The 25,143-nt window shown below is 57.2% G+C and overlaps 4 protein-coding genes across 6 annotated transcripts; 3 read left to right on the forward strand and 1 right to left on the reverse strand.

The window, feature by feature from the left end:
• Positions 1-2,151: 2,151 nt before the first annotated feature.
• Positions 2,152-3,341, reverse strand: TMEM256 (transmembrane protein 256). Its single transcript, XM_012776633.3, has 4 exons — positions 3,129-3,341; positions 2,814-2,845; positions 2,486-2,566; positions 2,152-2,381 (listed from the first exon to the last, which is right to left on the reverse strand). The coding sequence occupies exons 1-4, from the start codon at positions 3,211-3,213 to the stop codon at positions 2,238-2,240; spliced, it is 342 nt and encodes a 113-aa protein (XP_012632087.1). The 5' UTR covers positions 3,214-3,341; the 3' UTR covers positions 2,152-2,237.
• A 666-nt stretch (positions 3,342-4,007) lies between these two features.
• On the forward strand, positions 4,008-18,954 carry NLGN2 (neuroligin 2). 2 transcript variants are annotated; one of them, XM_012776484.3, is made up of 8 exons: positions 4,008-4,724; positions 7,121-7,815; positions 11,249-11,299; positions 13,428-13,577; positions 13,744-13,929; positions 14,049-14,241; positions 14,612-15,208; positions 15,996-18,954. In XM_012776484.3, the coding sequence occupies exons 2-8, from the start codon at positions 7,359-7,361 to the stop codon at positions 16,867-16,869; spliced, it is 2,508 nt and encodes an 835-aa protein (XP_012631938.2). In that variant the 5' UTR covers positions 4,008-4,724; positions 7,121-7,358; the 3' UTR covers positions 16,870-18,954. The 2 variants fall into 2 exon arrangements, with proteins under 2 accessions (XP_012631938.2, XP_012631952.2); XM_012776498.2 differs by lacking the exon at positions 4,008-4,724 and having other exon boundaries at positions 5,899-7,815.
• A 451-nt stretch (positions 18,955-19,405) lies between these two features.
• Positions 19,406-20,743, forward strand: SPEM1 (spermatid maturation 1). Of its 2 annotated transcripts, none has more exons than XM_012776534.2 (3): positions 19,406-19,622; positions 19,720-19,780; positions 20,005-20,743. In XM_012776534.2, the coding sequence occupies exons 1-3, from the start codon at positions 19,479-19,481 to the stop codon at positions 20,715-20,717; spliced, it is 918 nt and encodes a 305-aa protein (XP_012631988.2). In that variant the 5' UTR covers positions 19,406-19,478; the 3' UTR covers positions 20,718-20,743. The 2 variants fall into 2 exon arrangements, with proteins under 2 accessions (XP_012631988.2, XP_075850238.1); XM_075994123.1 differs by having other exon boundaries at positions 19,406-19,613.
• A 1,673-nt stretch (positions 20,744-22,416) lies between these two features.
• Positions 22,417-24,737, forward strand: SPEM2 (SPEM family member 2). Its single transcript, XM_012776504.3, has 3 exons — positions 22,417-23,014; positions 23,157-23,214; positions 23,346-24,737. The coding sequence occupies exons 1-3, from the start codon at positions 22,877-22,879 to the stop codon at positions 24,671-24,673; spliced, it is 1,524 nt and encodes a 507-aa protein (XP_012631958.2). The 5' UTR covers positions 22,417-22,876; the 3' UTR covers positions 24,674-24,737.
• Positions 24,738-25,143: the final 406 nt, after the last annotated feature.

A 25,143-nucleotide genomic window follows, 5' to 3' on the forward strand; every position in this document is an offset into this window, starting at 1 on the left:
CTGCACTCCAGCCCGGGAGAAGGAGTGAGACCCTGCCTCTAAAAGAAATTTAAAAATAGAACCATCTTGGTGAGGCCTTTCCATCTAAAGGGGCACACCCTTTACTGTCCAGCTGTTCCACTGCCTCCCTATTCTTTTCCTTCAAGCATATAGTGCAACTCGAAATGATGTATGTGTTTAGTTGTTTAAAGTCTGTTTCCACTATCACATGGGAAACTCCAGGAAAGGACAGTGTCTGTCTTGCTGAGAGTTGATCTTTTTTGTGATGTGCATCTGACACAAGATCACCACTAGCTTAATAAATACTGCCCCCCTAAACATCTTCCAGTTCCCTGCATGCTGTGAGTGCTACTGCAGCCTGCCTTGCCTCCTTTGCTCACTTGCTTCTTGCCTAATTCAGAAACTCAGCTCACGCTGAAGACCCACGCTGTCCCAAACTCCTCCCTTCCCCACCTCATTCTTTGTCCATTGTGTTTCCTCCACACAACAGAGCTCCTTTTTATTTTTGCAACATACAAACTTTATTTAACAAAAGTAACAAGTAAAGTCAAACAGGCACTTATATTAAGAGAAAAACTAACTAAAGAAATTTTATTGTAAACCCCCTATAGTAACCTACTTGCAGTTACATTTAACTGAGCTCTGTTGCTGTGAAGAACACAGTGCATGCACAGGTATGGATGAATGATTTGTACATTTTTCAACCTTATATACACATATACATTAAATTTGGAAAAGATTTAATTGATTATGCCAGGTATACTTCATTTTTGTTGATCTTTTGGAAGAGGTCGTCTAAAAAGAATAATATGCGGTTCTGGCTCATGAATCATCTAATGAACCCAGCCTAGACTTTGTTGGACACCGAGTCTCCTTGACTCTTCTTCAGACATCAGATGGGTTTTGGGTACTTGTTTGGAAAGTTCTCTGGGTTCAACATATGAATTCTGGGAAATGTTTTTAAAAATAAAGAAAAAGAAATAATATAAAAGATTAAGAAAAAATAAAAAAAATAAAAAAAAAGGAAAAGTTCTCTGGGTAGTGCTCATTGAAGTACTTGTCCGAGTAGTAGACCTGCTTGTGGGCCATCCTGCCGGCGCGCGGAGGAGCACGCGGAGGAGAGCGAGAAGAGAGGTCACTACGAACAGCGCATCGGTGCCTGTCCAAGGAAACGACTCCACTCAACAGAGCTTTAAGGATCATCTCAAGCACTGTGAAGCATTTTCTGATCCCCAATACATGATGATCTGTTCCTGCTTTGAACCCCAAAGTATTTTGTAACTAATGACACACTCCTCCTGTCCTGCCTTGCATTAACCCTCACTCCTAGGTAACTGAGTGCTCAACAAATCTGTGGAACAAGAGGGCTGAAAACCAACACAGTAATCTTCAAAATCTTGTGGGCATCAGAACCACAAGATGAGCTTATTAAAATACAGATTCCCAGGCTCCCCAAAAGGGCTTCAGTAGGAATCTGCACTATTCCAAGCATTCTTTTTATTTTTGGGGGGACAGAGTCTCACTTTGTTGCGCAGGCTAGAGTGAGTGCCGTGGCATCAGCCTAGCTCACAGCAACCTCAATCTCCTGGGCTCAAGCAATCCTCCTGCCTCAGCCTCCCGAGTAGCTGGGACTACAGGCATGTGCCACCATACCTGGCTAATTTTTTTGTATATATATATTTTTTAGTTGGTCAATTAATTTCTTTCTATTTTTAGTAGAAACGGGGTCTCGCTCAGGCTGGTTTCAAACTCCTGACCTAGAGCAATCCGCCTGCCTCAGCCTCCCAGAGTGCTAAGATTACAGGCGTGAGCCACCACGCCGGCCAGCATTCTTTTTTTTTTTTTTTAATTTTTTAAAATAAAAGATGGGCTCTTGCTCTTGTTCAGGCTAGTCTCAAACTCCTTAGCTCAAGCAATCCTCTTGCCTCGACCTCCCAGAGTGCTAGGGTTACAGGCGTGAGCTACCATGCCCAGCCCTCAAGCATTCTATGACTTTGATTGATGCCCACCGGTTTAAGAACTTCGTAACAAGTTAAAATAAGCGAACAGAATCCCCACACCCAAGGCTCACTGATTAAGTCTTAGGAGAGTTCAGAAGTTGAATCCCTACCCTTCCTCCTCCAAGAGGTTAGACAAACAAAGACTCCAAAGTTTATTTGCTCTTCTCTTTTAATCCCCTTCCTGCTCCAACTCTTAAAAAATTACCCAGAAAACGTAGTAATTAAACAAAAGAGTGCTCAAAGAGCCAAGGCAAGCCATCCCAAGAGTAGCAGGCTCCCTCCCACAGGGGCCAAAGTCTGGATGCTGGGGTCTCCACTCAGAGCCTGGTAGTAAAAGCTGGTGCAGAATAAGGTTGTTCCGGAGGCCAGTAGTAACCCAGCCTGAAGAAGACACAACGTAGAAAACAGGATTGTAAGTACAGGGCTGGCTGAGGAGGGTGGGGAGGCGGAGGGCTTGGTCAGGTTTAGACAGGGAGAAAGATTACCCAGAGGGGCTTTCTGCAGTGCGGTACTGCTAACAGGGCCAGGCTGTGAAAGAAGTGGTGTTTGTTGGTTTTGTCAAAGAGCTGTAAGAAAAAGAGAAATGGGGGGACTTTCCTAAGCAACATAGGAGCCTGAGATCCCGTGGTGACACATGGGACCAAAGTTCGTTCCCCCACCCTACCCTTGAAGTCCCAGCTTGCTCCCACACCCCAGGCTTGCAGCCCTGGCTGCTCCAGAGATCCTCACCACCCCCTCAACTTCTCTCGGGAACCCCAGACTTTTTGCCCTAGTAGACCCGCGAGTCGAGGAGCCCCGACGCAGTTACTTCACCTCCTTCCCGTAGGCATCTGGGAATTGGGCGCCTGTGGAGAGGAGAGGGAGAGGTTACCAGTCCCGCCCCCACGCGTGGGGGACCCAGGTGGACACAGGCGAGGAGGGGTGCCCCCCAGGAATCTTCCGATTGGTGGAAACACGCATCGGGCAGTACTGGAAACCAACTGGACCCGGCTGGGCGACTTTAAAAGGTTTAGGATTCCGCGGGCTGTCTGGTAACAAGGAGGCTGGGCAATTCCTATAGGCTCCGCCCTTGCACCAGACCCCAAAGGTCGCCCCAAGCAGTCCCAACTTCGTCCCCAGCGCCCTAACCGTGCGCTCCGTAGGAGGCCAAGCCTAAAGCCCCAGCTCCGGACAAGGCGCCCAGGCGGCGGAAAGCCGTCCCCAGCCCAGCCATGGCAGTGGATGGTCACGCGCTGGACGAACACCGCCCAGGCCACCCGGGAGGCCAGCCAATCCCGATCACCCATGCAAATAAGGTTCACAGGTGCCCAATCCAGGCCGTGCTCATTTCAGCGTTCAGGTCCTCACCCGGGTACTGGAGCCTTTGTAAAACTGCTGGGGAGTGGTGAAGACGTCTGGCGGGCGGAGAAACCAGAGCCAATTAGGAGCAGAGGAGCGAAGCGGTGGGGGGCGGGGTTGAGGGCGGGACTAGAGGATTTGCGTCACGGATTGGCCCACTTTCCAAGTTGATCGCCTCTTCGAACCCTCCCCCACCACCTCCGGCCAATTTCCAAAGATCCCGGTCCCCACGCAAAGTTCCGCCCCCTTCCCCCAAAGGCTCCTCCCGTTCAGCTTCAAACCAGCCCCACTCCCAAAAAGAGGAGGCCCCCTGGATACCCAAGCCCCACCCACCCCGTTAAACTCCGCCCCCTGGAAGATGGCCCCGCCTCCACAGCAGGAAGCTCCTCCTTCTTCGCATGATGCCCCGCCCCCTATAGTTCAGACCTTCTCCCCCCAGATCACTAGAGCCCCGAGGGTGGGAGATCCGGGGGGATGTCTCCACCCTGCCCCGGCCCGCTACGTCCACCCATCCGTCTGTCTGTCCACTCCCACCCCCTTCCACCGTCTCCAATCCCCCCACACTCCGGAGGGCGGGCGGGCAGGCGGGTGCGAGCGGGGGGTGTGCGCCGCTCTCTCGGCAGGGGGCGGGGGAGGCGGCCGCGCGGTGACGCGCGGGGCTGCTGCGGCTGCTCCGCCGGCGGATCATCACTCTCGGGCTGGGATGGACGCGGGGCGGGCGGGCCCTGGCGCGCGGAGCCAGGAGTCCGGGCCTCCCGGCTGCTGAGCGTCCCTCGAAGCCTCCCCTACCCTTGCCTTCCTTCCTAGGAACCGGGCCCACCCCAGCCCCGGGGCTCCGGACTCGGCTCCCGCCCTCCTCTGAGTCCCCAGACCTCCCCCTCCCGCCCGCCCTCGGGATCGACTAGATCCCTCCCCCTCCCCGAGGATTCCGGCTGGATCCCTGCCCCTGCACCGCGGATCCTGCGCTCCCGGGCCCCTGGGGATTGCCGTGGACCGTGGACTCCTTCCCCAGCACCCGATCCTTTAGGATCCTCCGCCTGGACCGCCTTCTGGTCCCTCGAAGCCAGCCCACAGAGCCAGTGGATCCCCAATCCAGTCCTGTCTCGTTGTCCCCTCCTTGCTCTGCCTTCCCCACTGCGGGGTTCCCTGTTCTCGGGCTCCCCCTGACCCCATCCCCTAGATCTCCTTTTCCCGGGGATCGACTGGATCCCGGCCCCGCCCCCCGGGGCTGGGGCGATCCCCCTCCCCCGCCGGGTGAGGCGCTGCGGGCGGGGGCTGGGCCTGCGGGGCCGCGGGGGCTCGGAGGCCGCCGCCCCCCTCCCGAAGGCCGTCCGCCCCCTACTCGGAGCCCTGGATGGAGGCACCACGGCCCCAGGGCTGAGCCAGGTAGGAGCTAAGCCAGCCGGGTGGAGGGGGCTGCGGGCGGTCCACTGGGGTCTCCCTCTCCCCATCTCCCTCCCTGCGCCTGGTTTCCCCCAGCCTGCTCTGTCTGCGTGTCTCCGCCTAGGGATGCTCTCGCCGTGTCTCTGCGTCTTGGTCTCTTTGTCTCTGCCTCTCTCCGGTCCATGAATGATCCTTTCAATGGGCCCACAGACCCCGTGTGTTCCCATCTCCCCTCCCCCTCCTTCTCCCCTTCCCGGCCAAGCCATTTTCACCACTGCAGGAAGGGGGGGCCTGCGGCCAGAGCCCCCGTCCCTCAACTCTCCCCGGCTGGGGGAGTCAGGCCTGGGCAGGAATGGAGAGAGCAAGGCAGAGGGATGGGGAGGAGGAGGGAGCAAGATGTGGCAGACAGAGATGGGGAGAGAAAATGGGGGAGACAGAGACAGGGAAAGACAGGGGAGAGAGAGAGAGAGCACGAGGGTGCTTGAGGGAGAAATTTGGGGAAGGTATTTGGAGGAAAGAGAGAAAGAGATGAGAAAAACCAAGGAGAGAGATGAAGAGAGACTGAAGGCAAGAGCTGGAGCAAGCTGGAAGAGGCCCAGGAAAGATGCTCTGAGGGAGCGCTACGGAGAGGAGAGAGATGGGGGGGCCTCCAGTGGGAGGGAAGGAGGGAGAGAAGCTGTCTGGTAGGGAGAAGGCCAGGGGCCCAAAGTACCCTAAGGGAGAGGGGGTGACAGAGGCAGACCATGTTGGGGAGAGGGGGCAGCAAGGCCATGGTAGCTGAGCCCAGTCTGTCTTAGGAAGAGTGATCCTGGGGGAGCTAGCCCCAAGCCCCCTCCAGGTGATGGGGGAACAGGAGCTTAAGACAACCTGAAGAGGGGGAGGGCATGGCTGGGGGAGTGTGGTAAGGATTCCTGTGTCCTCATCTCTGGAATAAATTGACACCTGCAGAGAGCCACCCGCGGGCTGGCGCCTGGCTCTGAAAACCCCGCGTCAGCAAACAGCTCTGGCGGCTGGGAGGGGGGCAGGGGGGGCTTGCCGAAATGACCTGGGTACCTGCCCCTTCAGGCTGATCTCTTCCCTTGTCCTGTCCCTGCTGCCCTGAGCACCCAGGCATCACAGCAGCAACTGTGGGGGCTGGCAAGGGGAAGGGGAGGTGAATGGATGGGAAGGGATGGGATGGGATGGGATGAGAAGAAAGCTGAGAGTTGTCCCCAGGACATGGGTCAAAATACTGTGCAAAGAAGAAGAGGTGTCTGGGGTCCAAGGCTATTCAAGATTGTGGGAGGGGAGCAGTCAGTGGGCTCATGTGATGCCTTCCCAAGCCCACCTCAGCATCCCTTCTCCCCAGCCAGAGGCCTGGTCACTAGGAAAAGCTCTGATTGGCCAATAAGGAGGGAAAAGGCAGGTCTTTTAGGGTTCTCAATGCCCCCAATCTTCCCCTCCCCTCAACATATATACTTCTTCCTCTAGGCTAAGGTTGAGGGAAACCTAGCACTCTGACTCATGGCCCTGCCCCCTCCTCATGCCCTGAGTGGACCCCACAACCAAGCCAGCCCCTTCCCCTCTTGCTCCAGACCCCCCCCTCCAGGGTTAAAGCTGCAGCCCGTTGCCGAGGTAACATTGCGGGGCAGCATCCCGTCGCCCGGCAACCGGCTGCAGGATCACGCATCTGTCCCGGGATTTGCCCCTCCAGCATCCCCTGCCTACTCTAACCCCGGCCTCAAGACACCTCAACTTCTGAAGGAAGAAATGGAGAGGGCCTGGGGAGAGAGGTCCTGGGTGCACAAATCCTTAGGGAATGGTGTGTTGAAGGGGTGAGAAGGTGCTCGGGCTTGTACAGTCCCAAGGAAGGCCTGAGTGTGGCCTGGGGTGGGGGTTCAGCACCATGAAATTACAGCTCAGGAGTAATTAACACGTATAAACAAACCCGCCACTTCCTGCTAATTAATGACTTGGTATTTTTTATTTTCTCTTCCTTGTCTATCTGATTCCCTCCCAGGGAGGTGGGAACTGGGACTCCTGAGTCCCTGAGGAGAGCCTGACTGGGAGGGACAGAGCAGCTGAAAGGGGGTGTGCTGGATCTGGGGCGCTGACCCTCCCTCTCCTCTGCCCCTGCCCTGGACTTTTACCCCATCTTGACCCTACCCCCAGCTTGGATCCCTGCTGAGGGGAGGAGGGTTGCCGGACTGGGAGGGGGAGGTGCCAGGGAGCCTGTGGGTGGTAAGGGACAACTTGGTCTGAATTCCAAGTCACTAACCACTTGTCTCTTCTGTTTCCCCATTCCTTTCTGTCTGCCCCATCCAATTTCCCTTCCCTTCTTCCACCTCTCCTCTGTATTTTTCTGTCTGTCTGTCTGTCTGTCTTTTGCCGCCCTGTCCCTCCCTCTCTGTCTCCCGCAGGTCGGGCCTGCCTTCACCTGCTCCCACCTCCTTCCCCACCCCTTGCCCCCTCCATGGAGAGGAACAGACCCCTTCTCTGTCCAGTCTAACCCAGGACCCTCCCCACCCCCCTCTTCCCTCCTTTCCCCTGCCCCCTCCTCCCTCCTGGGGCGAGGGGGGCCTCCCTCCCTCTCCCCCCCCTTCTCTCTCTCTCCGAGGGGGGGGGTCCCGGGGAGGGAGGGGGGGTCCCCCGATCAGCATGTGGCTCCTGGCGCTGTGTCTGGTGGGGCTGGCGGGGGCTCAACGGGGGGGAGGGGGTCCCGGCGGCGGCGCCCCGGGCGGCCCGGGCCTGGGCCTCGGCAGCCTCGGGGAGGAGCGCTTCCCAGTGGTGAACACGGCCTACGGGCGAGTGCGCGGTGTGCGGCGCGAGCTCAACAACGAGATCCTGGGCCCCGTCGTGCAGTTCTTGGGCGTGCCCTACGCCACGCCGCCCCTGGGCGCCCGCCGCTTCCAGCCGCCTGAGGCACCCGCCTCGTGGCCCGGCGTGCGCAACGCCACCACCCTGCCGCCCGCCTGCCCGCAGAACCTGCACGGGGCGCTGCCCGCCATCATGCTGCCTGTGTGGTTCACCGACAACTTGGAGGCGGCCGCCACCTATGTGCAGAACCAGAGCGAGGACTGCCTGTACCTCAACCTCTACGTGCCCACCGAGGACGGTAAGGGCGCAGGCACAAGGCCAGGCACCCCCTGGACACAGCCCACAAACGGTCACACAAACTCTCAGGCACTGGCACTGCTCCGGGGCTCAGAGCTGGGCCTTTGTGGGAGACCATGTGTCCCTGCAGCCTCTGCTGCCCTCTGAGGATTGTAAAGGTGCTTGCCAGGCAGTCCCAGGCTCGCATCCCAATCCCACAGACAGCCACTCCAGAAGTTCTTTGTGCCCAGAGGGAGCCATTGTAAAGGTAGCAGGCACTGGACTGGGCTCACCCACACACTTCTCCAGGAGGCACACACAGCGTCTGCCAGCTCATCTCAATGTGGCCACCCTGCCCAGACCCCCAATCCAATGCCCAAGTACCTGCCTCCAGGCCCGGGCTTGCCCCTGCCAGAGTACTCACTTTAGCTATACCTATACCCCAAGTGCAGTGTAGACTCTTCCCCTCTCCCAGGCCAGCATCCATCCATCACATCCCATCCAGAGCCCTTCACTGAGCCAGGTGCCCTTGGCAGTGGTCCTCACACCCTCCTCCATGGTTCTGTCCCTTGACCCCTATATGTCCCTGAAGGATCAGGAAAACTCCTCGCCAAGGGCCCCCCATTCACAGCACAGCCCACCCATCCCCATCCTCCCTTGGGCTCTTGAGTGACTGTTCCTACCAATGAACTCCTGTTCACTGCAGTCAGCTAATACGCCCCAGCACGCTCCCTCGGGACAGTTCTCCAGCCACCCTCAGCACACGCAGATTGATCAGGATACCTGCTAGCACATACAACAGAGGGCAACAGGCAGATTGCAGCCGTCCCAGCAGACCAGCCTTGCAAACAGCCCCCACATTACCCTTCTGACACCCGTCTCGCCACTCCAAAACAAGCCACGCCAACACCTCCACAGGCCATTTTCCAGCGACCTTACACATCAGCCTGTCTGCAGGAATCCCTAATGCACCCCTGACATACCCAATACCTCCATATCATGTGCTCAAATTCCATAATAGACTGTGAACCCCAACTACTCAACTCTCAGATCAGGTACCCAACCAGCCTGTACCCTTACCATGTGCTCTTAACACCTTTACATGGCCTGTTTCCCCAGCACTTCTCTGAAATTGTGTACCCCGCCACCCACACACGCCCACGCTCTCCGGTGTCCCTGGATATAGATCGTTGCCCTAATAACACCCACACATACACCTTAAACCCTGATAACCCTGCATGTGGACTATGTGATCCAAGTGGCCACTCACGCCACAGTCCCCCACTCCCTCAACACTTCTCAAACATTCTGATCTGATGGCTTTTGGGAAAAAAAACACTTCTCAAACATTGTCTACCCCAACTCCTACCTAGAGATCATCTGCACTATACTATAGGTAGTGACAACACACCCTGCACCCCTGCACCCTAATCACAGCTCAAGTGCTCTAGCAGAATGCACCCTGCACCCAGTATCCTCTTATGCCAAATTCAGGCACCTTTACCCACCCACATCCATCCCAACACCCCCAAGACCATCCACCCTATATCCCTCATACCAGCCATACACCCTAACCTCCTAACTGCCCCCCCATGTAAACCATGCCTCCTAAACCCCCACACACAATGCACAGAAACATCATCTGCTGTAATCCCATGTGAATTCTCGTCAACCTAATCCCCCATAGACCATGTACCCCAACACACTCCTCCCATCCTCCTCAATGCCCAACGCCCTCCACATGAGGACTACCTGCTCCACGTTCCTCTGCCCTCTCTTGAGCCACCTGTCTGCTGCTGTCCTACCTATGAATCATTCACCCCAGTACCTCCACGCACACTGTGCATCTCAACACTCCCCACCCCCACACTTTCACATAGGCTGTCCGCCTATCTCATGACCCCCCATGGGAAACATCCACCCAACCCTTCCCACCAAAGGATTGTCCCCTGCCCCCACACCACCCATGCCCACACCTTCTGTATTTTTAACCATCACTCCTTGCAGACCTGCTTGGGGCCTGACACATCCAGGTGATCTCACTGAATCTTCACACCAGCTCTGGGAGGAAGAGCTTGACTCAGGCACACGCGCGCGTGCGCGCGCACACACACTTCATATTCTCACGGGTACACATGCCCTGGTGACTTCATCCCCATCCCCATCCTCTCACAACGAGGTCCTGTTCCCCATGGGTCCCCATGGGGCCTTCACTGCCAGTTGGGAGAAGCCTTCCAGAGCTAGCCTGGGCCTGATGGCCCACCCTTCCCTGTGCTGGTCCCCATGCCATTGAGGAAAAACCAATCAGCCTGGGGAAACCCCTGAGGCCTCTGGGTTTTCACTCTGCCCTGACCAATCCCCTAATCTGAAAGAAGCCTAGAGCCATTCTCTGGGCCCAGTCTGGGCTTTCCCTGACACTGGGCACACTTCCTGCCTCCAAGTGCCTCCCGGCACCTTATGTGTCAGGCTGGCGCAGGGCACTGTGTTTCCTGTTTCCTATGTGTGGACCGAACCCCCAGGTGGGGAGGGGACTTTTTGGCAGTGGAGCAGGGGTGGGATGGTGGGGGTGGCTGGTGGCCCTGGTGTGAAGTTCACCATTTTGGCGGGGAGGAGAGGAGGCCTGGGTAAGGGGTGAGGTTGGGGGAACAGCGGAGGGATGAGTTGGAGTGGAGGGCAAGACCTGATGACCCCTGTCCCTGCTTTGCCCACACTGGGGAGCTGGGGTGAGAAGCCAGGCTTATTATGAGTGCAGACGGAAGAGAATTGCCGGTGGGTGAGACTGGGTAGGGGGCAGGCAGCTCTAGCTGACCTACCCACAGCCCCCCAGTGGGGAATGGAGGGCTTCCAGGGCTGGGGCTGAGCTGAGGGGCAGGCTGGCCCCAAACCTGTGCTGCCCGCTGCCCGCCAGAGTGGTCCAGAGGGAAGCAGAGTCCTTTCTGCTGCAGCCTCTCCTCCTATAGCCTGGGTGGGGCAGCAGGCAGGCACTTGGCTGGCCCTGAAGGGGGCCTTCGTGAGAGGCAGCCTGGGTGGCAAGCTGGCCTTGGTCTTCCTGGGCTTGGGCGGGCTTCCCCTCCCCTCCCACCCCTTTCTAACACCGTTTCATTTCCAGCAATTAGTAAACACACCGACAAGCCAAATCCTTTCCAGCCAAGTCAATATGTCTTAAGACAGGCCTCAGCCCACTCAGGCACCCCACCCCCCCAAAACCAGCCTTTTCTTTGGGGCATGACTTTTTCCGGGGAGGGGAACAAAATTGGGTTGTAGAAACGTTTTTCTCTTTTCTTGGTTTCTTTTTCTTGCAAACAAATTTTGCTTTTTTTGGCTTATTTTTTCTGCCTCCCCCACCCTCCCCTTTTCTGCTTTCTCTCCTCCCCTCCCCATCCACCACCTCCCCCGACCCCCATCTTTCCCCACAAAATTGTCCTTTTTTCTCTGTTTTGTGTTCCCGGTCTTAGGTCCGCTCACAAAAAAACGTGACGAGGCGACGCTCAATCCGCCAGACACAGGTAGATTTAAAAATCCCGCTGCTGCATGTGGTTGCTTATAAGAGGACGTTCATGGCCCTGCCCCTAACTAAATGTCCCCTCAGCGCTCAAGGCCCCTCAGTCATTCTCCCAACTAAAAATGAAAAAGAAAAGAAAAGAAAAATTTTTAATAATTGGAAAAAGGAATTATGAAAACTTCAAACAAAATTTAAACAATGTTGGACCCACTAGAAAACCTTCGAGAAAAGCTAAACCTGGTGAAAATAAGGTGGAAAAAGAAAAGCAATTGGAATGTCAGAAAAAAAAACAAAGAATTGGATGAAATGTTTAGAGTTTGAAAGAAATTTGGACGGTTTTGAAACTTGTGAAATGTAACATTTGAAAAAACAATTTGAATTCGGAGCAAAATGACTTTTGAAAAAAGTTTAAAAGTTGGCAAATTGATGACACAATTGAGACATCATAAACCTGCAATTTCCAAAAGCCTTTCAGACACAGAAAACGCAAACATTTGAAGTGAATTTAAGAAATTTGGAAATTTTTGAAAACAGGGCCCAATATCTTGAAGTTTCACCACAAAATTTTGAAAAAAAAAAATGCAAAGAATTTTTTTCTTTTTTTCTTTTTTTCCAAAATGGATCTTTTTGTTTTTTCTTTTCTTGTTGAATCTGCCCCGAGAGCTTCTTGCTTTTTGGTTGTTGTTTTTTTCTTTCTTTCTTCTTTCTTGATCCTGTTTTTTGTTGTTGGTTTTGAATTCTTGTTGCCCCAGCCCCTCTTCCTGCCTCCTTCCCTTTCTGACCCCCCCCAATACTGGGAGAGGGGTGGGGTGAGGGTGGGGAAGAACGGAGGACATTTAGGACAGGACCCTGGAGGGAGGGAGATTCTAGCATGAAACTGCTGGAAAGCCACTCAGGGTTCCAGAATGAAGGCAAGAACAGAATTTGGGGAAGACACAGAGAGGTGCTGCCCACCTAGGTCGGAGTTCTGGCCGAAGCAGCCAGGAGCATGGAGGCTGCAGAGAAGGTCTAAGAGACAGGAGGCAGGATGCTGTCTGGGGAGTCAAGGACGCTGTCTAGTGATCTGCAGGTTGACCTTCTGGCAGGAGGAAAGTTTCTAGCAAAACAAGGGAGCTGGGTAGAGTTGTTGCGGATCAGGTGTGCAGGGGAGGCCCAGGCCTGGCTTTTGTTTGGTGAGTGTCCAGGCTAGTTGAGGATGGCAGGTGTCAAGGAAGAGGAGGGTGTGTGGGCTGGGGATGACCCCCAGCCCTGGCACTGTAGCCGAATCATGGGGGGGGGGTTACTGCAGGGGAGGGTACTATAGCCTTGGGGATCCTGGCAAGTTCTCTCAGATTCCCACCTTCTTCTGGAATTAGTCGCCCCTCAGTTTGGTCTGGAGTGTCTCAAGGTACTACTACCCGTGGCAGTGATTAGGGGATCCTTTAGGGACATGGCAAGAGAAGGGTCCACTGCAGAAGCCAGGGTTCAGGCCAGTTTATGGGGGTCCAAGTCTAGAGAGCTGCACTCTGTCTTCATTAAGCAGGCTCTTTCCCACCCTGCCTCCTCCTGCCACAGTAATTAGGCTGGGGGTTGCCATGGTGACTAGGGAGGTGACCTAGAAAGGAATTAGGGCGGGGAGGAGACCAAGCCCCCAGGGACCCTAGGCCTGGCACCCCCTCACCCACAGACCAGGGTACCATGTGGAGCGGAGGCCCAAGGCCTGAGTTGGAGGAAATGCCAGGACCCTCCAGCATCTCTAGCGCTAGTTCCAGCCTCAGGAGCTCGCTCTTCCCAGGAGCAGGAAGGAGATTTGCTGTATGAGTGTGGGGAGGGGGTCCCCTGGATCCAGCAGGTACCCTGAGGAGGGCCACCTCCCACCCCCAGCCTCTGTTGGGCTTCTTGGAAGGTCTGCCCAGCATTCGGAGAAGTGCCGCAGGGCGGGCTGGCAGGGGGTGTGGAGGACCTTCTGCCAGGACTAGCTGGGGAGGGAGGAGGGGAATCCGGTCTTGCCCCCCAGGGATGGGAATGACATATCTCCCCTGAGCTCCAGGCTGGTCCTCAGCAGGCCTGGGAGCTGGGCGGTGCTGCTTCTGGTCTGACTGTGTCCTTGTCCCTGACCCCTTGGCCCACCTGCCCCCCCCCTCCCCACGCAGATATCCGCGACTCTGGGAAGAAGCCTGTGATGCTGTTTCTACATGGCGGCTCCTACATGGAGGGCACCGGGAACATGTTTGATGGTTCGGTCCTGGCCGCCTATGGCAACGTCATCGTAGCCACACTCAACTACCGTCTTGGGGTGCTCGGTGAGGGTGGCAGCCAACTTTGGGGGGTGGAGTCTGGGAGGTGGGCCTGGCGGGCAGGGTTCCTCCAAACCCAGGAGAATGGCTTCAGGGCTGGACTGAGCTGCCCAGAAAGGGGACAAGGGCGCTATGACACCTTCAGGGAGCCCCCTCCTTCTTCTGCCCCCAGGTTTTCTCAGCACCGGGGACCAGGCTGCAAAAGGCAACTATGGGCTCCTCGACCAAATTCAGGCCCTGCGCTGGCTCAGTGAGAACATCGCTCACTTTGGGGGTGACCCTGAGCGCATCACCATCTTCGGGTCTGGGGCAGGGGCCTCCTGTGTCAACCTTCTGATCCTCTCCCACCATTCGGAAGGTACCAGCAGCAACCCCTGCCTGCCCCATCCTTCCCCCTTCCCACAACCCGAACCCTGCCAGCTCCCCCTCCTCCTTCTGGCTGATACTGCCTGGCCTGAGGTCTGCCTGTCCCACCAGGGCTGTTCCAGAAGGCCATTGCCCAGAGTGGCACCGCCATTTCCAGCTGGTCTGTTAACTACCAGCCGCTCAAGTACACGCGGCTGCTGGCAGCCAAGGTGGGCTGTGACCGGGAGGACAGTGCCGAAGCTGTGGAGTGTCTGCGCCGGAAGCCCTCCCGGGAGCTGGTGGACCAGGATGTGCAGCCCGCCCGGTATGGGGTGGGAGGGGGCGGGGTCCAGGCCTTCACTCTCCTTCTGGTTCCAAGGAGGTTGAGGTGAGAGGTGCCTGTGGTTCCATTTGGCAAGGAGAGGTGGGCTTCAGGCCCCTGCCCCTCTAGTGACCTCCTCTTGCAAGCCTTCCCTCACTGGGGGTGCCTGAACAGAACAAGTGAGCACAGGGTGCCACAAAGTGCTTCAGGAAAACTTCTGGAGGGGCCACGTGCCCTGAAAGTCTCAGGGGAGGTTTCTAGTAGGAGAGAAGGGCTTCCAGGCGGAGGGAAGCACCTGCGTGTGAGCTTAGCTGGCCATGGGCTGAGAGGAGGCCAGTGAGCAGGTAGTGAGACCCTGACCCCTTCTCCCCAGCTACCACATCGCCTTCGGGCCCGTGGTGGACGGCGATGTAGTCCCTGATGACCCTGAGATCCTCATGCAGCAAGGAGAATTCCTCAACTACGACATGCTCATCGGTGTCAACCAGGGAGAGGGCCTCAAGTTTGTAGAAGACTCTGCAGAGAGTGAGGACGGCGTGTCCGCCAGCGCGTTCGACTTCACCGTCTCCAACTTTGTGGACAACCTGTATGGCTACCCAGAGGGCAAGGACGTGCTGCGGGAGACCATCAAGTTTATGTACACGGACTGGGCCGACCGGGACAATGGCGAGATGCGGCGTAAAACCCTACTGGCGCTCTTCACTGACCACCAGTGGGTGGCACCGGCTGTGGCCACCGCCAAGCTGCACGCCGACTACCAGTCCCCTGTCTACTTTTACACCTTCTACCACCACTGCCAGGCTGAGGGCCGGCCTGAGTGGGCAGACGCGGCGCACGGAGACGAGCTGCCCTATGTCTTTGGTGTGCCCATGGTGGGTGCCACCGACCTCTTCCCCTGCAACTTCTCCAAGAATGACGTCATGCTCAGTGCCGTAGTCATGACCTACTGGACCAACTTCGCCAAGACTGGGTGAGGGTCAGAGGGGCTGGGTGGGGCTGGTTAGGGCTGGGGCACCCTCCCTCCTTCACGCGGCCATCCTCTTTCTTAAGACACTCTTGCTCAGTAGCCTGCTGAACACCTCTGTACCAGGCACTGAGATGAGTGTTGAAGATCAGCAGCGTTAGACAGAGAGGTCCCTGTCCTTCCTGGGGGTGGGCTCACTTAGTGGCTTTGGTTTCGTGTCTGTCCCTCTTCCCTCCCTTGCCTTCCCACTCCCCCCACCGCTATCCAGAGCTCTGCTCCTCTGACTATTTGGGTGTGTGTGTCTCAGTGTGTGTAAGAGTTTGTGTCTGTTTGTTTATTTGTCTCTGTCTGTCCTGAATCCCATTGGTATCTCTCCCATCCCCTCTGCTCTCTGATCTGTTTACTTTCTGCCACATCCGGGTGCGGGCTTGGTTTCACTGTGGCTATCTCTCCGTCTCTGGCTCTCATGTGTCTTTGTCTCCCTGTTCCTTTCTGTCTCTGTCTCACTCAGTCGCAGCTTCTGCCTCTCCCTGGCTATCTCTTTGTCCGTCTCTGCCCCTCTGTCCTCATATCTGTCTGTCTCTGGCAGTCTGTCTCCATCCCTGTGTGTCTCTCTGTTCCCGTCCCTGGCAGATTCTCTGTCTCTTTGTATCCATCTCTGCCTCTATGACTTTTTCTCTGGCTTTCTCGCTGTCTCCCCGTCTCTCCACAGCTTGCCTGCTCCCCCCAACTGCCACCCACCCTCCTTGAGAGCCTTGCCCTCACTCCTGTCCCTGCCCTCCTGTGCCCACAGCGACCCTAACCAGCCAGTGCCACAGGATACCAAGTTCATCCACACCAAGCCCAACCGCTTTGAGGAAGTGGTGTGGAGCAAGTTCAACACCAAGGAGAAGCAGTACCTGCACATTGGCTTGAAGCCGCGCGTGCGTGACAACTACCGTGCCAACAAGGTGGCCTTCTGGCTGGAGCTCGTGCCCCACCTGCACAACCTGCACACGGAGCTCTTCACCACCACCACGCGCCTGCCTCCCTATGCCACACGCTGGCCACCTCGCCCGCCCCCTGGCGCCCCGGGCACGCGCCGGCCCCCACCGCCTGCCACCCTGCCGCCTGAGCCTGAGCCTGAGCCAGGCCCAAGGGCCTATGACCGCTTCCCTGGGGACTCACGGGACTACTCCACGGAGCTTAGTGTCACTGTGGCCGTGGGCGCCTCCCTCCTCTTCCTCAACATCCTGGCCTTTGCTGCCCTGTACTACAAGCGGGACCGTCGGCAGGAGCTTCGATGCAGGAGGCTCAGCCCACCTGGTGGCTCAGGCTCAGGTGTGCCTGGTGGGGGCCCCCTGCTCCCCGCTGCTGGCCGAGAGCTGCCACCAGAGGAGGAGCTGGTGTCACTGCAGCTGAAGCGGGGTGGTGGCGTCGGGGCGGACCCTGCTGAGGCCCTGCGCCCTGCCTGCCCACCCGACTACACCCTGGCCCTGCGCCGGGCACCGGACGATGTGCCTCTCTTGGCCCCCGGGGCCCTGACCCTGCTGCCCAGTGGCCTGGGGCCGCCGCCACCCCCGCCACCGCCCTCCCTCCATCCCTTTGGGCCCTTCCCCCCGCCTCCCCCCACTGCTACCAGCCACAACAACACGCTACCCCACCCCCACTCCACTACTCGGGTATAGGGGGCGGCTCGGGGAGGCCCTCCTCCCCAGCCCTCCCTGGCCCGACCACTCTGAAGGCAGAGAGGAGGACTTGGCAACAGGCTTTTCTCCTGTGGAGTTGTCACACGTCGTCGAGCAGCATCAAGGTGGACATGGGATTCCTCACTGGGATGTGTGTTTCTCCCATGCAGAGAGGCTCATTCTCTTCTCTGGACCTGGGCCTTTGAACAACTGGAGGGTGTTTTTCCCCTCCATTGGGACACCAGTCTTCGGTGTGTGGAAATGTGGAAGTATTTTCCCACGTGGAGGTGTGCTTTCTCACAAGGGGGTGTGTTTTCCCATGTGCAGGGTGAGGTTTTTTTTTTGCCGCCCTGGACACATGTTGGCCCCCTCGAAGAATTTCCGCGGGGATTTGTACCCCAGAATCCTGTTCCCTCATGCCTTCTCCCCCTCCTCCCCCTCCCTCCCCATGGAGACCCTGGAAGTGGTGTGTTCACATACAGTGACCCTTGGCCACCAGACGACACAGGGTGGTACCTGGGAAGCAGCGAGGAAATCACAGCCCCCCTCGCCCCTGCCCTGCCCCCTGCCCCCGCAAAGCATGTCTTTCCCCCGTGGCACAAGTCAGATGAAGCATGTTCTCCCAGGAAGGCCCTCACCTTCCACAGAGGACAGACACAGATTTCCCGCCAGGGGGAAGGGAGGAGATCCGGGCATCCCGGTGCTGCCTGGAAACTTGTTTTCCCATGGTCCAGGATACATTTCTGAGTGGAAACATGTTTTTGCATGTGGATGTGTGTTTTCCCAGGCAGAGGGTCCCTCTCTCCACAGCACTCCCCTGCGGCTCCCAGGCCTCATGCCCAGTACTCAATTCCTCCTCACACAGCCGGTGGGAGCAGCCTCCCGGGGATGGGGATGGGAGATTGACAGAGCCGAGGGCATGTACAAACCCTGAGGGAGGGCTCAGCCCTCCCTGGCCCAGAGATGCTGAGTGGGGGCGGGGCAGGGCACATGCCACCCGCAGAGGCCATGCATGTTTGACCAAAGCCCTCCTCAGGATCTGAGGACAGCCTTTCCCTCAGTCCTGAGATCATTGCTCATCTGTGCCAAACTGGATAGGTGGGATTGAGGGGGAAAGACCCCGAAAATGTGCCAAGGATTCCCCAGTCCCAAACCCAAGCAGGGGACATGGTGGGGAGGGGGTGCAGCAGCAAAGGGGGCTCCCACCTGTGTCTCTTCTCTGCTCACCAGGTCATGTCCCCTTCTGTCTCAGTTCCCCATTCTCCTCCATCGCTGTCTCTCTTTGAAGCTGTCCCCATCTCAGTGTCAGACCAGCCTTCTCCCCTCAGCTGACCCCCCTCAATTTTGACCTGTGTCCCCTTGGCTGAAGGGATGGCAAGGAGCAGTAGAGGCTGGAGGGGAGGCAGCGGGAGGAAGGTCTCACCAGACAGGCTGGGGAGAATGAGGTCAGCTGTGCCAAGGAACAGATGGAGGGGACAGGAGGGGATGGGGCTTGGGCAGACACCAGCAGGAAAAATTTGAAAGGTTTTGAAAAGTGTGAGGTGACTGCCCAGAGGTCCCTGGGTGTGAGCCTCTGGGGAAAAGAATGATGTCAGGAAGGGTTTAAGGGACGCCAGTGGAGAGGGCAGAGGAGGGATGCATCCTCTGCCGGCCCTTTGTGGGATGTTAGTGCCAAACTTCAGTAGGGGTGGGGTGCTGTCTTCCACTGACACCCAAATCCAGAATCCCTGGTCTTGAGTCCCTAGAAACTTTGCCTCTTTACTGCCCCTTCTTCTCCTACCTCCATCCATGGGAACTTAGTTCTTTTCTGACCCTTTCCCCTGCCTGGTCTAGCTCCTCTCCAAACAGCCATGCCCTCCAAATGCTAGAGACCTGGGCCCTGAACCCTGTAGACAGATGCCCCCAGATTTGGGGCACGGGAGGGGGGCTGGGGGACCCCATGATTCAGCCACGGACTCCAATGCCCAGCCCCTCTCCCCAGAACAATCCCGACAGTCCGTATCCTTACCCCAACCCTTTGCGGCTCTGTACACATTTTTAAACCTGGCAAAAGATGAAGAGAATATTGTAAATATAAAAGTTTAACTGTTGGTTGTGCCTGCTATGTTGGGGGCATATGGTTCTGAAGAAACAAGCCTTGGGGAAGTGACTGAATGAAGAAGGGGGACCTGACCCCCAGCCCTTCTTTTTAGGAGGTCTGAGGGGGAGTGGGTGCTGGGGTAAGGTTGCCATGGTAATGGGGCTGTGTGAAGAGTTAAGATCAGGACTCATGTCTATGCAGAGGCTGGAGCCTTGTCTAGTTCCAGAAGGAGGGCCAGGGGCTGATGGGGGCAGATGCCAAACAAGCCAGAGGGCCAATAGGCCAGTCCAGACAGCTGGCTATAGGAGAGGCATGCAAGGTGAAGGGTTTGGCCTCTGCCACAGCCTGGGCTCAGACTAGAGGATCAACCACAGGCCCAGGACTCAGAGTAGCCCCTTGGCACATTGTGAGGGAGAGCCCCAGCGCCATTGTGACCTGCCTGCACCCTCTGGGACATGCAGGCAGGCTGGTGGGCACTGTGGGCACTGTGGGGTGGGGGCCTGAGGGCCCCGGTGGCCCTAGGGACCCCATGGCCATGGCTGAGCGGCCTCGGCCTGGGTGGGCCTCATACCACAACCCCAACACCAACAACTGCCAAGACCTGGGCAACTCCATCCTGTTGCTGCTGGGCCTCATCATCTGCATTAACATTGGCATCAATATGGTGACCCTGGTCAGGGCAGGGCCGGGCGGGAGGGTGCTGGTGGGATAGCTGGGGCACGCCTGGCAGCCAGGGTCTGCCTGGGGTCACTGTGTCCTCCCCCACCTAGCTCTGGAGCCGACTCCGTGGCGTCTTACACAAAGCGTTCCATCATATCATTTGTGAGAAAGGTAGGCCAGGGCTGGGGGCAGTAGGGCCCAGGGATGAGGGTTGGGGCACAGAAGGGGCAGAAACTAGGCATTCCAGCCCCAGCTCTAAGCTGTCCCTTCCCTCCCGCTCTCCCCTGCCAGACACCACAGCTATGCAGCTTCTCTCCCTGAGCCCCGCCTCTCTAGCCCCGCCCTGGACCCCATAGGAGTCTCCCGCTAGCCTTTCACCTCTCCCTGATCCACAGAAGCTCCTAAGTCATGCTCAGCTGAGAAGCAGATCCAGCCCTCGAAGAAGCAGAGCCCCCCTGCAGTCCACCTTCGATGCACCATGGACCCTGTGAAAATGACGGTGACCCCGCCTCCCTCTCGCCGCCATCGCCATCGAGCCTCTCCGGCACGCCGTGCCCACCGCCCAGTTGCTTGGGCCCCTGACACTGACGATGAGAAGCCCCGACATCAGTACCCAGCAATCTGCTCCTACCACTGGGATGACCCCCAGGACTGGGAAAGCTTCCAGCCCACCCAGGAGACCTGGGCTCCCTGGACTCGGGACACTCCAGAGGTGTCTCCCCAGACCATCCGCTTCCAATCAACGGCAGAAGAAAGGCCCCTCAAATCAGAGATGCGGTCAGAGCTGGGTCTAGAGGCCTATGTGTACCCTGTGAACCCCCCACCCCCCAGCCCTGAGGCCCCCTGCCACGAGAACAGTGGGACAGTGGCAGAGGTGGAGGCTCAACCTGCCCCCACACCTGTCCTGGGCCCAGCAGTCGTCCCCGAATTCCCCCGGCGCCGCTCCTCAGGCCGAATAGTGTATGATGCCCGGGACGTGAGGCGGCGACTTCGGGAACTGACCCGGGAGGTGGAGGCCCTATCCCGCTGTTACCCCCTGGCCTCTGGATCTAGCACTGCTGAGGGGACAGGCAAAGACTGGGTGTACTGTTCTCTGAATGGGAGGTGACTAGGAAAAATAAAAAGGAGAGAGGAGGTGGTCTGCGGTGGTGTGGGGGGGTCCCGGGGCCTGCACAACGCCTGGAAGCCCGGCTTGCGAAGGGAAGGATCTCCTTGGCAACAGGGCCCTGAGAGCCCTGAGAACCCTGGTCAACCTCTTGCCCCCATAGGCCTTGTCCTCAGCCCTTTCCTAGGCCCTCTTGGTTCCAGGGCTCCCATCTGCCCCTACCCTGTTTTCCTTAGTGCCCAGAGAAGCCCCCAAAACCCAGTCCACATCCCTGGGCAGTCCTGCACTACAAGAGTGACCTCCTCAGAGCGCTGGTCCCTGCCAGAGCCCAGGTTGAGGCTGCAGCCACAGGTGAGGGGTGGTTCCCACTTAAGCCTTAGTTTCTTTGGGGAGCGATGGCTGAGAGTGAGGGTATCTGACAGCTCCCCAGTCAGAACCTGAAGCTCTTGTACCCTTGAGCAGGTTTGGAGCAGAAGATGAAATACTGGGGACATTTGCAAGGTCTGCCTCACCATCATATCACAGCCCTCTGTGATACCCTCTGATTAGTCCACCATGTCATAGATAAAGAGACGGAGGTTCAGGGAGGCCAAGTGACTTGCTCATGGTTAGAAAGTCAGGCCCTGCCCTACTCCTAGACCACTGGGATCTCATGCACATACACTCACACAAACAATTTGGGAAGAAAGAGCCACAGGAGTGAGTCCAGACTGAAGTGAGTGTGAGTGAGGTGGACCTGACCTTCCGTACTACACAGATGCCAGGAAGCAGACAGACCTTTTGCAAATCGCCCTACTTCTCCATCATTTACACTCAATGTTATTGCTCATCTTAAACTAATCATATTCAGTGGGTATATATTGACCATCTACTATGTGTTTGGAGGCTTGATGGGAAATGCTCACTGGCCTTCCCTCTATTTCTACTGGGTAGTTCACTGTGTAGACAGATGGCTTGCTGTCCCCAGGCCTCCACTTCCACAGACCCTAGTGATGAACCTGGTTTACATCAAAGACTCCTTTTGTCATAGCAACAATTGCACATATTTTGTGCTTTGTTAATTTCATGTGGTTTTCTTAAGGTTTTTCTTTTTTCTTTTTTGAGACAATCTCAGTCTGTTGCCCAGGCTAGATGCCCTGGCGTCAGCCTAGCTCACAGCAACCTCAAACTCCTGGGTTCAAGCGATCCTCCTGCCTCAGCCTCCCGAGTAGCTGGACTACAGGCATGCGCCACCATGCCTGGCTAATTTTTTCTATATATATTAGCTGGCCAATTAATCTATTTCTATTTATAGTAGAGACGGGGTCTCGATCTTGCTCAGGCTGGTTTTGAACTCCTGCCTTTGAGTGATTCGCCCGCCTCAGCCTCCCACAGTGCTAGGATTCCAGGCGTGAGCCACCTCGCTTGGCCTTAAGGTTTTTCTTAAGCTAACATTTTTTCAACTTGGAGTGGGAGTGGGTCAAGCGTCAAGGCAGTTGGTCAGGCAGGAGAGAAACCATGGTTGGGCTTGGTTGCTGCAGGGGCAACTTCATCAAAGAAGTCAGTCTGGCTCTGAAGGGAAGGGGCCAGTGGGATCAGGGACCACCAACACCTAGGGCTGCAGGAAGAGTTGGGCATGGATGGGTGCTAAAGGAATTATGACAGGAAGATGGGCAGGATAGGGAGGGATTGTGACAGCAGGGTAACACCTGAAGGCACTCTAGCTGTCACCCATCCAACCACGTCATCCTTGCTGCTGGCCCCAGAGCTATAATGTCTCTATAATGTCTCCAAAGAACAATGAAATGGAGGAAATCCTTTATGTATGACTCAACCCTGTGAAGACTGTCTCATGACTGCAGCTACCATATTTTCAGATCAGGAATCAGGTGTGGGGCTAAGCAAGCCTCATGGCGACAGAGGAACAGACTGCCTGGGATACCTGGGGACTGAGCTTCATCAAGTGGGAGCCAAGGGCAGAGATAGTCGTGTAGAAGGCCAGCAGGGTGGATAGAAAGGCTTCCACCTCTGCATTGTGATGCTCCCTAACCTGCCCCATTATGACCTGGCTCCCTCACCAGCCAGTAGGTATCTCCAGGTACTGGCATGAGTGCAGTGTGGGTCGGGGCTGGGAGGGTGGGGTGGGGGGGGTGCGGCCCAGGTGGCCCTAGGACCCCCCCACCATGGAAAACCAGCTGTGGCATAACACCGTGGGGTGCTGCAATCAATACCAAGAAAGTCCCCAGGATGCCGAGGACATCTTATTTCTGCTGCTGGGCCTAATCATTCTTGTCAACATTGGCATCAACGTGGCAACTGTGGTCAGTGATGGTTGTGGACCACCCCCAGGGGTGGTGAAGAGGGCTAAGGGTGGGAGCCAGCTGCAGCCTGCACCTCCATGTGCACCTGTAGTGCTGTTGGGATGCAGAGCCTAGTCTTCACTCCCATTCTACCTGCCCCTAGATGTGGCATGGGCTACAGAACACCTTAGACAAGATGATCGATTGCACAAATCAGAAGAGTAAGTATGGCAGCTGGAGAGGAAGGGGACCCCCACCCCCAGCCCACAGCCCTAGAAACCCAGGCCCAGTGTGCCCAACCCTGACCTCTTCTGATGATTGCCCTGACCTCGTGGACTCTTGCCTTCCCCAGACGATGTTCGGCCTGGTGAAAGTTCCTCCAAAGGCCTCCCAGCCAAGGTCCAGGACGTCCAGATCCACTGCATCATGGACCCTGTACAGGTGAAGATGACCCGACCCGCACGCTACTCCTCTTCCTCCTGCCATGGTCTCAGTAACCACAGCCGCTGCCTCCGCAGTCACAGCCGTGGCCGCCACCGCAGCCGCAGCCGCAGCCGCCCCCAGCACCAGCGCCGCTACAGCCACCAGCAGAGGCCACAGAACCACAGACGACTCTCCCATGGCCACTCACGCTTCCGTAACCAGCACGGCCGCTCAATTCTCCCTAACCATCACAGGCGCAAGATGCCACAGCTAAGGCGAAAGACCTTCTTTGATCGGGAGGACCCAGACACCTACCTGGAGGAGGAGGATGACCTGGCCTTTCCATATACCAAGTACCCACGTCGGGGCTGGGGTGGGCCCTATCCACAAGTGGGCCTGCACTCCAACGTGAGGTTGTGGGGCCGCCAGGGTGGAATCCTGGCCAGCCTGCCCCCACCCTCTCTCTACCTGTCACCTGAGCTGCGCCGCATGCCCAAGCGCGTGGAGGCCAAGTCTGAGCTGAGGCTGCAGTCCTATGGGCCCCCCTCACAATCCCAAATTTGGGGCAATATGGAGGCCGAGCAGTGGGTCTCGTCTTCTCCACCTCTCCGCCGGCTGCCCCCTAACCCTTCCTGGGGCCCTGGGGGGCACAGCCCTTACCCCTCATCGGGCATAATACTGTATGATTCCTGGGATCAGCGGCGGCGTGGCGTGGAGACCTCTGAGCCCCCACCTGCCTTGGTGTCCCGGAACACCCGGCCCGAGGCCCAGGGCTACCGGGAGCACTGTTCTCCACAGTCCCGCCGGCGGAGCCTGCCTAGTCATGCTCACAGCCAGCCCAACCGCAGCCCCCACCCATCCATGGGACACTTGGGCTACAGCTCCCGGGATGCCTACGAGGTCCGGCGCCGGGTGGCCGACTGGGCTGAGGCTCCACCTGCTCGGCATTCCCTGACCACCTCTGCCTCCGTCACGATGTTGGGCGAGAACTCACACCAACGGGCCCCAGCTGCCCTGGTCCCCCACTCCTCCCAGCCCATGCCTGAAGCCCAGGCTGCTGATTCCGCTCCACCCCCGACTACCTTCGTCCCACTCAGCCGGAATCCAGGGGGCAATTTTAACTACCAGGTGTACGACAGCGTGGAGCTGAAGCGGCAGGTGCAGGAGGGCAGAGCACGGGCCAACTCACTGCCACTGCCTTCCACCTCAGCCTCGAGGCCCTCCTTGCACAGGAGCCGGACTGGGAAACTCAACTGACAGGGCAAACGTGGGGTGTGGGGCAGGACATGGAGAAAGGAATAAAGAAAAACAGTCCAGGAAATGCTGTAGTGGTCTGTGCTTTGGAAGTGCCACTCATTCTGCCAGCCTGCATCCCTGCCCTTGACTTCCTGAAATGAGAAATCGGCGTCCTGTTCTTGGTGCGAGCCTCCCCTTAGCTTAGTGGCCATGCCCCTCCTGGTCCTGTATCATGCACTAAGTAGATCTTGCAGGGGCAGGCTCCGAACCCCTCCAAATCTCTGGCCACTCAACCTGGCTCTCTGCTCTGCCTGTTCCCAAAGGGGGCTGAGATGTTCAGCCCCATTCAAGACACTAAAGTCAGAAATCGAGACCTGGGAGTTCCATGTCCAGGCAGATCCAGGCTTGTGGCCCAGTGTAGGGTGGAAGAAGGCCACAGCTTTGGATTCCAGCTGGGCCTTCCCTAGGGCTCTGAGGCTGAGGTCTTCCCA

The sequence above is a fragment of the Microcebus murinus genome, chromosome 18 (assembly GCF_040939455.1).
Source record: "Microcebus murinus isolate Inina chromosome 18, M.murinus_Inina_mat1.0, whole genome shotgun sequence".
NCBI lineage: Eukaryota > Metazoa > Chordata > Mammalia > Primates > Cheirogaleidae > Microcebus > Microcebus murinus.

Coding starts and splice junctions, on each gene's coding strand:
- TMEM256 (XM_012776633.3), bottom strand. CDS start 3,213: ATGGCTGGGCTGGGGACGGCTTTCCGCCGCCTGGGCGCCTTGTCCGGA. Junction 2,846..3,128: donor GGCCTCCTACGGAGCGCACG/GTTAGGGCGCTG, acceptor TCCTCTCCACAG/GCGCCCAATTCCCAGATGCC. Junction 2,382..2,485: donor ACTGCAGAAAGCCCCTCTGG/GTAATCTTTCTC, acceptor TGTCTTCTTCAG/GCTGGGTTACTACTGGCCTC.
- NLGN2 (XM_012776484.3), top strand. CDS start 7,359: ATGTGGCTCCTGGCGCTGTGTCTGGTGGGGCTGGCGGGGGCTCAACGG. Junction 11,300..13,427: donor GCTCAATCCGCCAGACACAG/GTAGATTTAAAA, acceptor CTCCCCACGCAG/ATATCCGCGACTCTGGGAAG. Junction 13,578..13,743: donor CTACCGTCTTGGGGTGCTCG/GTGAGGGTGGCA, acceptor TTCTGCCCCCAG/GTTTTCTCAGCACCGGGGAC.
- SPEM1 (XM_012776534.2), top strand. CDS start 19,479: ATGGCCATGGCTGAGCGGCCTCGGCCTGGGTGGGCCTCATACCACAAC. Junction 19,623..19,719: donor GCATCAATATGGTGACCCTG/GTCAGGGCAGGG, acceptor TCCCCCACCTAG/CTCTGGAGCCGACTCCGTGG. Junction 19,781..20,004: donor TCATATCATTTGTGAGAAAG/GTAGGCCAGGGC, acceptor CCTGATCCACAG/AAGCTCCTAAGTCATGCTCA.
- SPEM2 (XM_012776504.3), top strand. CDS start 22,877: ATGGAAAACCAGCTGTGGCATAACACCGTGGGGTGCTGCAATCAATAC. Junction 23,015..23,156: donor GCATCAACGTGGCAACTGTG/GTCAGTGATGGT, acceptor ACCTGCCCCTAG/ATGTGGCATGGGCTACAGAA. Junction 23,215..23,345: donor CGATTGCACAAATCAGAAGA/GTAAGTATGGCA, acceptor TGCCTTCCCCAG/ACGATGTTCGGCCTGGTGAA.